The 13,511-nt window shown below is 40.0% G+C and overlaps 1 protein-coding gene across 1 annotated transcript in view; it reads right to left on the bottom strand.

Annotated features, from left to right (window-relative positions):
- The window catches only part of LRIT1 (leucine rich repeat, Ig-like and transmembrane domains 1), a 44,508-nt gene extending 35,318 nt beyond the window's left edge, over positions 1 to 9,190 (bottom strand). Inside the window, exons 1-2 of the mRNA XM_068258849.1 lie at positions 8,875 to 9,190; positions 4,345 to 4,811 (exon numbers count right to left, since the gene is read on the bottom strand). Coding sequence (XP_068114950.1) covers positions 4,345 to 4,811; positions 8,875 to 8,996 — 589 coding nt within the window. The 5' untranslated portion in view covers positions 8,997 to 9,190. The remainder of the gene's footprint in view (positions 1 to 4,344; positions 4,812 to 8,874) is intronic.
- Between the last annotated feature and the right edge of the window lie 4,321 nt (positions 9,191 to 13,511).

Here is a 13,511-nt window from a genome sequence, read left to right as displayed (position 1 = left end):
CTGACCTTAAAGGACAACTGAAGTGAGAGGGATATGGAGCCTGCTACATTTATTTCCTTGTATGCTGGTTTCACAGTGGGACGTTAAAGTCCCACGTTACAGTAGCCAGTAACACAGCCTAACTCACAGCACTGTAAAATCAATGTGCTGTTCACAGTGCACACGTTGCGTTAAGGTATAACGCTGCACGTTAAATGAAAGTGCAGCATGCTGTACGTTATACCCCTTTAGAGCTGCATTAGGTTGTTTGCACATGCTCAGTGACTAGCCACATGGCTAATTAATATTCACTGCACCGTGGTGACTCGTAGTGGGACACGTAGTGTTGTCCAGATCATGAACAAATCGTTCATTTGATCCGGATCTTTTTTGTGAGTCGAATCATCCTGATCATCATAATGAAAGATTCGGTTTACAGTGGATGTCTGTCTGGAAGAAACAGGAACATACAGAATGTACAGTGCAGGGAAAGTCCTGTCCTGCTAGTCATTTCACCAAGTCTGCTTCCCTAGTAAAATGATTCTAATGATTCGGTTCAAAGATACGGATCTTTTCAATTATCCGATTCAAATGATCCGAATCCTTAAAGAAAACCTGAACTGAGAATTAAAACTCAAAATAAGCATGCACAAGTCATACTTACCTCCCGTGTAGTCTACTCCTCAATCTCTTTCTCCTCTCAAGCCTCCTGTTTATCCACTGTGATTAACCACTTTACCCCCGCGCGTACGTATTTCTCCGCCCCTTTTTCCATCCTTTAAAAACCAGTGAAGGAGAAACACGTACTTTCCGCGTTCCCGACGCTGCCCGCGCTCCCGCTCGTAAACACGCCGCCCGCCGCTAGTAAACACGCCGCCGCCCGCTCGCCCAGAGATCAATGAACGGGAAAATCCATTCCCGTTTGTTGATCTAAGCCCCGCAATGATCAGCTGCTCTCCTATGGGCAACGCGATCATTGTGAGAAAAAACTCACGTGTCCAGCCTCCTTATTCTTCCTCCAAGCTTCCGGAAGGAAGCTTGGAGGTCGCATTAAAACAAAAAGTTACTGTGGCCATCTTGTGGCCAAATAGTAAACTACACCCTACACATTTTTCACATACAAATAAATTACTTTTACACATAAAATTAACTCATTACCTCCCACACTCCCCATTTTTTTTTTTTGTAATTAAAAAAAAATTAAAAAATTTACAATTAAAAAAAATACATAAATAGTTACCTTAGGGACTGAACTTTTTAAATATTTATGTCAAGAGGGTATAACACTGTTACTTTATAAACTATGGGCTTGTAATTAGGGATGGACGCAAAACTGAAAAAAATGCACCTTTATTTCCAAATAAAATATTGGCGCCAAACATTGTGATAGGGACATAATTTAAATGGTTTTATAACCGGGACAAAAGGGCAAATACGTTTCATGGGTTTTAATTACAGCAGCATGCATTATTTAAAAACTATAATGGCCGAAAACTGAAAAATAATTATTTTTTTCCCCACATTTTTCCTATTTTCCCATTAAAACACATTTAGAAAAAAATAATTCTTGGCATAATGTCCCACCTAAAGAAAGCCTAATTGGTGGCGAAAAAAACAAGATATAGTTCATTTCATTGCGATAAGTAATAATAAAGTTATAGACGAATGAATGGAAGGAGCGCTGAAAGGTGAAAATTGCTCTGGTGCTCAGGGGGTAAAACCCCTCAGTGGTGAAGTGGTTAAGGGAATTCTCCATCCTTCATTTTGAAAATGGCCATTACCCCATAACAGCTTTCTGATCAGCACACTGTTAAACTGTAACATTGCTCACTTGAGACATACAGAAACATGGACATTACCTGGTGCATCAGTTGTCCCCTCAGCTTTAACTGACAGCAAATGATTTATTACTGACAGCAACTGATATATTTCAGTTCTGACAAAATGTTGTCAGAACAGGAAGGGATCATTGTCATAAGAAAATGGTGAGCTTCTGAGAGCAACTGATGGCGAGGTAACTATGTAATGATCATTTGAAGTAACCTCATGTGTTGATTTTAAATTATTTTACTCAGTAAAGGTTCCCTTTAAAAAGATCCGTACTTCCCATCACTATCCTGGTGCGGCTGCTTTGAGAGCCGCATAACGCGGCTCAATCTGACGTCCAACTTCAACACCACCATGCACTGCGTTAGGGGCACGTTATGCGACCTTAAAGAGAATCTGTACTCGAACATTATTACAATAAAAAGCATACCGTTCTATTCCTTATTTTCTCCTGTGCCCCTCTGTGCTGTTTCTGCCACTCCCTGCTGCAATTCTGGCTTGAAATGAACAGTTTTAGGCAGTGTTTACAAACACATGACATGGCTTCTAACCAGAGTATCATAGGCTGTGAACAGCTATCTGGTGTGACTCATGCAGAGCTTGGAGGGGGTGTGTAAAGCTTCTGCCAATGACAAGCAGTGCTGCACATTCCACACATTCCAGCCTCTGCCCGACAGACACGACAGAGGAAAGGAGATAAGATTTATTACAGAGACAGTGCAAGTAGAAAAGACTGCAGTAAGACAGAGCACATTAGAACAGTAATAGGAACTTATAGGACAGAAGAAATAAGGCACAATTTTTTTTTACGGAGTCTCTTTAACGTCCCCTAAAACGCAACGTCTTGGTGTGAAAGTAGCCTAAAGCAATATCAGTTGCCTGGCTATCCTGCTGTTCTTCTGCCTCTAATACTTTTATCCATAGACCACGCATGCAGCAGATCAGGTGTTTCTGACATTATTGTCAGATCTGACAAGAATTGCTGTATGCATGTTTCTGGTGTGATTCAGACACTGCTGCAGCCAAATAAACCGGCAGGGCTGCCAGGCAACTGGTATTGTTTCAAAGGACATAAACATGGCAGCAACTGGTATTGTTTAAAAGGAAATAAATATCTCTGCCTCCATATTCCTCTCACTTCAGTTGTCTTTTAACTCCCCCTGATAGTACCTAACCTTAACTCCCCTAGCAGTACCTAACCGTAAACCCCCCAGCAACTAACCTTAATTCGCCCCATCCACTCCGTCATGTTTGTGTAATATAAATCAGCATATATTTCGTTTGTGAGTTTTATGTAACATAGAATAAATAAAAATTGTAATCGAGGAGGCAAAACATAACAAACGGTTTTTTTATATAAGTGAGTTTTTTGAAAAAGGATAATTTGTAATGGTGGCCATACACGGTACAATAAAAACGTTCGATTTTCGCGTTTATTCGATCTAAATGATCGAATTGAATGAAAGTTGAAAATATTTTTTTTTTTCGATCAAGAAATTTGAACGATTATCCCGTTTTTTCGGGAAAAATGATCGGACATGCTGGAAAAATCTTTATATTCAATCTAACGGAATAATCGAACTAAATTATCTAATTGAAAAATTGTACCATGTATGGCCACCATAACATAGATGAGAATTGTAGAAACTGCTCATTGTGGAGCAAAAAGTTTAAATGTGCTGTAAATTATTTTTTTTCTAAAAAAAAAAAGCATAGGAACAGTTTTCGAAACGATTATACATTTTTCGAAACGATTTTATGTTAAATAATGAGTTATTGTAATCAATAAAGTTGGTATGGAAATTAAAGGTGAAGATAATACAGTCAGCAATATAGTTGTTTTATATTTACCCAGCGCCATTTTTATACATTTGGCTGCAATAGAGAAAAAAGGTTTGTATTGATGTGAATGGGGCACCTTTTTTAATAGGCGCCATTATCAATATTACATTTGAAAGTACTGCAGCTGGCCAACAGCATCCAAATGGTGTTTTACACAAATACTCTAATAACATCAATGACTCCTTAAAAGATCATTTCAAAATAATAATAGAATAGGTATGTATGAATCTCCTAGATCAGAGGTGTAAAACTCAATTTACCTGGGGGGCCGCAGGAGGCAAAGTCAGGATGAGGCTGGACCGCATAAGGAATTTCACAATCGCGGCGCATCGCCGCCTCTGCCCGCCCCTCTCACTCTTCCTTCACAGAGAGGGGCGGGGAGAGGCGGCGATCCGTGCAGCGATTGACATCAGGAGGGGCAGAGCTGAAGCTGAAAGCTCTGCCCCTTCCAGGAAATGCCGGCGGATTGCCCCTGAGGCGATTTGGGGGCTCTGCAGCCCTCGTTTAGCGGTGGGGATGCGGTGGATTACTTGGGAGCACTGAAGCAAACTATAAGGAAGCTTTTGCCGGCGAGGGCCACAAAATATTGTATCGAGGGCCGCAAATGGCCCGCGGGCCGTGAGTTTGAGACCCCTGTCCTAGATGGATATGCTACATTACACTATAGTGCAGAACCAATTCCACAAGAGTACCTACCAAGGATTAGCGTAGAATGATCATTAGAAAAATATGATGCAGAATGGAGATTTAACCAGGATGCAATGAGTTCCTGAGGGAGTGTAACAAGTTTATTACTTGACAGATCCAGGTAAGTAATATTTTTTATGTAACGGGCAGCGTCTTTAGGTACTGAAGACAAATCATTATTGTGCAAGTCAAGCAGCCTTAATCGAGGTGTACTGGCCAAAGCTTCCCATGGAAATGTTGTGAGGTCATTGCCATCCAATCTAAGTTCTTGCAGCTTACGCAGGCCACGCAGTGTCACTATGCTGAGGCTCACAATCGAGTTATAGGGCATCCAGAGAAACTCAAGGTTGGAGAGAAGATGGAAGGCATCTCCTTGCACCCGTCTAATAGTTGTCTTTTCTATGCGAAGTTTGAAAGTATCCGTTGGTATGTTGACCGGTGTTAAGGTCATCTCAGGATCGTTACAAAGCACAGCCCTGTTTTAAAAAACAAAACAAAATAACAAATCATATCAATTCAAAATATAAATGAAGATAATTCATAATTCTTTATCTGTAATACAGCATGTATTATGTATATTGTATACAGTATGTATAGCTAGAAGTCATGACCAGGATGCAGGCTTAGTTATATTATTTTATATACTATAGGATCAAGAGAAAATCTATTATTGTCCATAGCACCTAAATAGGTTTTGAGTTTAAAATAAGGAGTTTGGTCACTGAATACAACCATTCCACTTGGGATAAACGGGCATGTCTTACTGGTTTTGTTATAATAATGTTAAACCTAAAAGGGCCAACAGAAGATGCAGACAATCTATTATGTTCTTTGTATACCAGAAATGTCCTCCTAGAAAAACTGTAATGAAACTTTAATTTCATCATTTACCTTTCTATTCCTTTTTTATGTACACTTGTTTATCCAGTATGGAAAAGGGGCATGTTGTGTGTCCATTTGTTAAATGATGCAATATTTTGTTTTCAGTTGAGCTAGCATCTCTTTTCAAAGAGAAAGCTCCATGTATTTGGTTGTTCCCCCTATTCCGACCTATACACAGACCTTCATAGGACCCTATCCTCCCTCCATCATACCAGTACAGTTGTGGCATTGTACTAAAAAATAAGTGCATGGTTGTCATTAAATGTAGACGAGTAGTTACAGGCAGCACCCAACCATCTAGATGCGACGTGCTATTGGTCGTTGTCCCTCTGTCTCCAAAAACAGCAAGCAGAATCTCCAAGAGAAGAGACCCAGCACCGTCTTCAAGTGTATTATAAGCTCTTTTATTTATTTAAAACATCAGAAAGACAAATAGGGCAAGTCTGTGCAACGTTTCGAGAGGAGACTCCTCTCTTTCTCAAGCTGACAAGCCCTCTGAATACATGAAACACAATCAGTTTTGTCTTTCTGATGCTTTAAATAAATAAAAGAGCTTATAATACACTTGAAGACGGTGCTGGGTCTCTTCTCTTGAAGTTTCTGGTTCTCATTAAATGTAATGGGGTGCTTTCCTGACTGCCTCCATAGCACCCTTCACTGATACTTCTTTACACATAAAAAGGAACAGGACCCTAAATGTGCATAGAGAACACGCTAAGTAGACAGAAAATTCCCATTATTCTAAATAACTTGGATTGTACAGAAAATCATAATAAAAGTTTGTGTAAGCATCTTCAAGTGCACATTCCCCAGGGATTAATGAACCTTTTAGTATTTTCACACAAAAGCCCATCTTCAATTCACTTTTTCTTCTAAAATGTAATTACATTAATAAAATGTCTTTTAAGCCACAAGCAAGCAAGAAAATACTCTGAATCATTTTGACAGCAATTTTTCACCGACTGTTGATACTTTTTCATTTGCAAAGTACTCAAAATGTATTTTTAACATAGGAGAATAAAGTGAACTGAATAGGGGTCAAAGTATATTCTAGGTTCTTGGCTACTGGCTCATGTATACAACAGACAGAAGGTTGATTTGGAACTCCATAGGGAAAACAACTCTCTACAATAATTCCTAAAGGGGCACAACAAGTGTGAGGAAAGTGTTGTGGTTGTGCCCTGCACCATTATCCCTGATGTCCACCAAACTGAAAAAAAAAAAAGCCGTCGACACAATATTTATGGATAAAGAAACCTGTATTTTGCTCATACAGCCATCATAATATTAAAATAATACAAGCATTATAAGCATAACATTTCCTGCTGCAGCCCTAGACTTTCTCCAAGCATCTGGGAAACACGTAAAAGGGGTACTGGCACAGAATGGTATTCCAAATTGTTCTCACCTTCCTTTCTGCTGACATAATTCAATAAAGCATGAATCTTGCTTTTAAATGCAACAAACTTTTGCTACTGACTGCATCGTTGGCTGCCTCATGTATCCCTGATAAAGCCAACTAGAACCTGTATGACTAAATGTGTTAAAAAATATATTGATCTATCCCACACTCCCTGAGTTGCTAACATTTTCATTACATGCCAAAATATTTTGATACTGTATATAAAATAGACATTTTTCAATATTCATGTTTTGATTTCCTATTCTTTTCTCAGCATGTGTTTATACAAACAGCAGTGTAGGCAATTGTGCTGTTTAACCCAACAAATCCTGACAGCCCTTTCTGGTATTGTGATTCCTTCATAGTAAAATAAATGTTATTATAAAGTATTAAAAGAATCACAAACATTGGAATCAGCAGTTAACCAGACAAAATATCACTGTGTTAAGAAATTATTGCCCAATATTTTTAGCAGTGTCAAAATGTATATTATATTATATTTTAGAATGTTGTAAACTCAATACTTAATGTCAATAAGTCCATTTTTGATATTTGACATTATTGACTTGTTTTGACTAAGTAATGATTTATCTTGAACAGTATGCATACATTTGAATATAAAACTGTGACCAGACAAAACCACTAATTGGATAATAATTAAGAGTGGTAAAATCAACCCAAACATTGCTTGCAATGATCAGGCAATTACTGGGTTGAGTATTGTTTGTGTATAGATGTTCAATATGTGCTTGGTAGTGTATTGTAGGTGTATAGATGTACAGAATGTGCTTGTTAGTGCATTCCAGGTGTATAGCTGTACAGTTGAAGCTGCATTGAAGGTGTATAGATGTACAGTATGTGCATTGTATGTGTATAGATGTACAGAATGTGCTTGTTAGTGCTTTGTAGGTGTATAGATGTACAGAATGTGCTTGTTAGTGTATTGTAGGTGTATAGATGTACAGTATGTGTTTGTTAGTGTATTGTAGGTGTATAGATGTGCAGTATGTGCATTGTAGGTGTATAGATGTACAGTATGTGCTTGTTAGTGTATAGATGTTCAATATGTGCTTGGTAGTGTATTGTAGGTGTGTAGATGTACAGAATGTGCTTGTTAGTGCATTCCAGGTGTATAGCTGGTACAGTATGTGCTTGGCAGTGCATTGAAGGTGTATAAATGTACAGTATGTGCATTGTAGGTGTATAGATGTACAGTATGTGCTTGTTAGTGTATTGTAGGTGTATAGATGTAGAGTATGTGTTTGTTAGTCTATTGTAGGTGTATAGATGTACAGTATGTGCTTGCAAGTGCATACAGAAGTGATATAACATGAATCTGCATGCAATCAGATATTGATAATTTTATTCTCCAATAGTGGAAACTAACAAGATGTTCTCTTTGCTATGTTGTCATATTTGAGAAGAATGTTGCTGCTGGCCTTTGGGTTATGTTGATGCCATGAAGGATGAGACACTGGATCATGTCTAACATTTCCACAGAGGGCTATTTAAGATTCAACCATCTATTGACACTACTTTTATCACACATTATATTGCGTATGTCTGTCTTTTGGCTGTCTGTAATCACTTGTGTTTAGTGTAAATAAGAAGCATATACTAAGAAAATCAAATTTTTCCAGCCTATAACAATCAGACCGGGTTGTCCACTATTATGTTCACAGCCATACATATTTGCAGAAACTGGCTCAACTAATCACTATGGTTATATTTGCTTCATGAGAATATGAAAATATTATTTAAATCACATTGCTGTAGAAATAATATTCAACTAAACTGTGTGTTCACCACAAACATGTCGCACAACATAATGTGTGTGTGTTTGTCTACACTGAAAATATGCAGTAAATGTAGGATTTTTATCTTGCAATAAAAAGAGAAATTCAATTTACTAGGAAGAAAAAAAAACACCAATGTAGCTACCGGCACTGTCTTCACAAAAGAAGTCTGATTTGATGGGCATGCCTTTGTATTTTCTGTAACAGAGTGTCCTAGTTTCTTACATAGAGCACCGATACAGTTCTACAGCCTCTGTGCAGCACGGAAGGCATTCAATGCTTTCTTTAAAATCAGATTACAAACTGCTCAGAAGTTAATCCTCTGAACACAGGAAACAACAGAACGCAGTGAATGAAGCGAAGAAGGTATATATTATAAAATGTGATGGTGAAACGGGACATTCCAAAATTAATAGTGCGACTGGTGTAAGTGAGCATATGGTACATGTGCGGCCATACCTGGACTTTGATCCATCGCTGAGTGAGTGGAATGTGCAGCTGCACTGAGTTGGACAAGAGATGCAGAAGAAAGGAAGGCCTCCGAACACCAGGCAGCTAAATACGACAAGCAGGATACACATGGCGAACTAACCATAAGTTACACCTCTACGGAGAGGTTGAGATCCATAAGCAGTAGCGGGTCACATTTTGTCAAGTGTCTTCCACTTCCAGTCACAGAGAGATGCTTTAGCTGCAGCTCAGTTCATCAGATAAAATAGGATAGGGGATTAGTGAGGGGACTATTTTCCTGTCGCTGCCTATTGCTTCCTGGAATGTCACAGGAAAGCGTAATTCTAAGCTGCTGCAGATGAATGGCACTAAATTACACAGGGCCACTTACTTAAGTGACAAAATATCGCTTATAGTGGCAACAGGAGTATGATGATAAATACATGTTGTTAACGACTAATATAAATACAAAATATACTGACTAAACCAGAACTGTGGAGGTTATATTAGGTCAAGTGTTTAAGCTAATGATAATCTTTTGTTACCCAGGGAACAAAAATACTTGTGTACTTACCTTTGAAAAGTAGATGTATAAAAATGATTCCATAAATTTGTTTAAGCACATTTAATACAGTACATGTATTGCTTCTTAATAATGTGTTTGTTGAGGTATTTAATTACAATATTTTGTACAGAAACACTGATTTATTGAAGCATTTTATAATATATTTCCATAATGTTTTATCTTACTAAATGTATAGATTGTATACCAGATAAAAATGTGCAAAGGAATTACACACCTGTGGGTTTTTTAGATTTGACAATAATGTCAATGCTTCTGATTGTCTTCTGACTTCATCAGAAACCATACAATTTCAAAGAAACATGTTTAAAAGGGAACCTGAAGGGAAATGTATACAGTATGAAGGCTGCCATGTTTCTTTGTAAGCAATATCAGTTGTCTGGCTATACTGCAGATCCTCTGCCTCTAATACTTTTAGCTATAGACCCTGAACAGGCATGCAGCAGATCAGGTGTTTCTGACATTTTTGTCAAATTTGATAAAATTAGCTGAATGATTGTTTCTGGTGTGATTCAGACACTACTGCAGCCAAATAGATCAGGTGGTCTGCCAGGAAACTGGAATTGTTTAAAAGAAAATACATATGGCAGCCTCCTTATCCTTTAAGTATTGTTGATTTTCTCTAGTTCTCAGCTATTTCCTCAATTCCAGTAGCAACTAGTACAGTCCAAGGTTCAGCATTCAAAGCGGCAGCTAGAACAGCTGTTCACACCTACATGCTAGGGGCTAGAATGTCAAGGAGCACTAGGAGGAGAGAGATGTAGTCATGCCTTTGACGCGTTTTGCTCACCCCCTGTGGGTTTGATTTGAATGCAGCCTCTCTCTTTCTATCTCCCTCTCGCTCTTATTTTCATGGCATTGAGTGAGTTGTAAATGGGTGCTCTAGACTAGACCATCTTTAGAATACATCTGCATCCATCTGGCATAAAGACCGTTATTCAATTAACTTTATTTTCTAGGTTATTTTTAAGCACCTTGTCAATAAAACGCCTCTCAAGCCACCAGCAAGTAAGACAAAGCATGTACCTCATTACATATGCAAATTTAAAGCAGGAACATAAATGGTAGTCAGCCCTCTAGGACAATGGCTCTTTTTACTGTGTGCTCCACAGTCATTAAACATCACCTGGGTCCATATACAATTCACTTTTTCTCCTGTATTTTCTCCTAGGAGATTATTTTTCATTGTCTCTTTAAAATATTTTGTCACCATTTTGTAATTGAAAAAACACCACAATGTAAGTGAAAAGGTCCTATAGAAATTTTGAGTATTTTCTTGCTTGCTAGTGGGTTTTAAAGGCACTTAATTAACCACTTCCCGACCACCGCATGTACAAATGGCGGCCGGGAAGTGGACCCCGCAAGGACCGCCACATGTACAAATGGCGGCGGTCCTTGTAAGGGCATGGGCGGAGTGATCGCGTCATTCGTGACGCGATCCTCCGCCGGGGACTGGCTCCGCCCCCCTTGCGCTGTAACCCGCCGCCCGTTCGGAAGCGCCGGCGGGTTACTAGCACCCGGATTGCCGCATACAAAGTGTATAATACACTTTGTAATGTATACAAAGTGTATTATACAGGCTGCCTCCTGCCCTGGTGGTCCCAGTGTCCGAGGGACCACCAGGGCAGGCTGTAGCCACCCTAGTCTGCACCCAAGCACACTGATTTCCCCCCCTCCTGCCCCCTGATCGCCCACAGCACCCCTCAGACCCCCCCCCTGCCCACCCCCCAGACCACTGTTTGCACCCAATCACCCCCCTAATCACCCATCAATCACTCCCTGTCACTATCTGTCAATGCTATTTTTTATGCCCTAAACTGCCTCCTGCTCCCTCCTGATCACCCCCCACCCCTCAGATTCTCCCCAGACCCCCCCCCCCCCCCGTGTACTGTATGCATCTATCCCCCTGATCACCTATCAATCACCCGTCAATCACCCATCAATCACCCCCTGTCACTGTCACCCATCAATCAGCCCCTAACCTGCCCCTTGCGGGCAATCTGATCACCCACCCACACCAATAGATCTCCCGCAGATCCGACGTCAGATCACCTCCCAAGTGTAGTGTTTACATCTGTTCTCTACCTTAAACACCCACTAATTACCCATCAATCACCCCCTGTCACTGATACCTATCAGATTAGACCCCTATCTGCCCCTAGGGCACTCAATCACCCGCCCACACCCTCAGAACGCCCTCAGACCCCAGCCCTGATCACCTCACCAGTGCATTGCTTGCATCTATTCCCCCCTCTAATCACACCTTTAGACACCCATCATTCACCTCCTGTCACCCCCTAGCACACCTACCCATCAGATCAGGCCCTAATTTGCCCCGTGTGGGCTCCTGATCACTCGGCCAAACCCTCAGATCCCCCTCAGACCCCCTTCCGATCACCTTCCCAGTGCATTGATTGCATCTATTTTCCCCTCTAACTACCCCCTGAGACACCCATCAATCACCTCCTGTCACCCCCCTAGCACTCCTATCCATCAGATCAGGCCCAATACAACCTGTCATCTAAAAGGCCACCCTGCTTATGACCGGTTCCACAAAATTCGCCCCCCTGAACAGTCATTTTGAGACATTTGGTTTCCAGACTACTCACGGTTTTGGGCCCGTAAAATGCCAGGGCGGTATAGGAACCCCACAAGTGACCCCATTTTAGAAAAAAGACACCCCAAGGTATTCTGTTAGGTGTATGACGAGTTCATAGAAGATTTTATTTTTTGTCAAAAGTTAGCGGAAATTGATTTTTATTGTTTGAGGGAGACATCTCTCTGTAAATGGACAATTGTGTGTAAAAAAAAAATCAAACAATTGTCATTTACAGAGATATTTCTCCCACCCAGCATGGGTATGTGTAATAATACACCCCAAAACACATTATACTACTTCTCCTGAGTACGGCGGTACCACATGTGTGGCACTTTTTTACACCCCAAGTACGCTAAGGGGCCCAAAGTCCAATGAGTACCTTTAGGATTTCACAGGTCATTTTGCGACATTTGGTTTCAAGACTACTCACGGTTTAGGGCCCCTAAAATGCCAGGGCAGTATAGGAACCCCACAAATGACCCCATTCTAGAAAGAATACACCCAAAGGAATTCCATTAGGAGTATGGTGAGTTCATAGAAGATTTTATTTTTTGTCACAAGTTAGCGGAAAATGACACTTTGTGAAAAAAAAAAACAATTAAAATCCATTTACGCTAACTTGTGATAAAAAATAAAATCTTCTATGAACTCACCATACTCCTAACGGAATACCTTAGGGTGTCTTCTTTCTAAAATGGGGTCATTAGTGGGGTTCCTATACTGCCCTAGCATTTTAGGGGCCCTAAAGGAGTAGTCTTGAAACAAAAATGACCTGTGAAATCCTAAAGGTACTCATTGGACTTTGGGCCCCTTAGCGCACTTAGGGTGCAAAAAAGTGCCACACATGTGGTATCGCCGTACTCAGGAGAAGTAGTATAATGTGTTTTGGGGTGTATTTTTACACATACCCATGCTGAGTGGGAGAAATATCTCTGTAAATGGACAATTGTGTGTAAAAAAAATCAAACAATTGTCATTTACAGAGATATTTCTCCCACCCAGCATGGGTATGTGTAAAAATACACCCCAAAACACATTATATTACTTCTCCTGAATACGACAATACCACATGTGTTGCACTTTTTTGCAGCCTAACTGCGCTAAGGGGCCCAAAGTCCAATGAGCACCTTTAGGCTTTACAGGGGTGCTTAGAATTAGGCACCCCCAAAATGCCAGGACAGTAAAGACACCCCATAAATTACCCCATTTTGGAAAGTAGACACTTCAAGGTATTCAGAGAGGAGCATAGTGAGTCCGTGGCAGATTTCATTTTTTTTTTTGTCGCAAGTTAGCAGAAATGGAAACTTTTTTTTTCTTTTTTGTCACAAAGTGTCATTTTCCGCTAACTTGTGACAAAAAATAAAATCTTTTATGAACTCACCATGCCTCTCAGTGAATACTTTGGGATGTCTTCTTTCCAAAATGGGGTCATTTGGGGGGTATTTAGACTATCCTGGAATTCTA

The sequence above is a fragment of the Hyperolius riggenbachi genome, chromosome 10 (genome assembly GCF_040937935.1).
Source record: "Hyperolius riggenbachi isolate aHypRig1 chromosome 10, aHypRig1.pri, whole genome shotgun sequence".
NCBI lineage: Eukaryota > Metazoa > Chordata > Amphibia > Anura > Hyperoliidae > Hyperolius > Hyperolius riggenbachi.
This window is presented reverse-complemented; position numbering and strand designations above follow the sequence as displayed.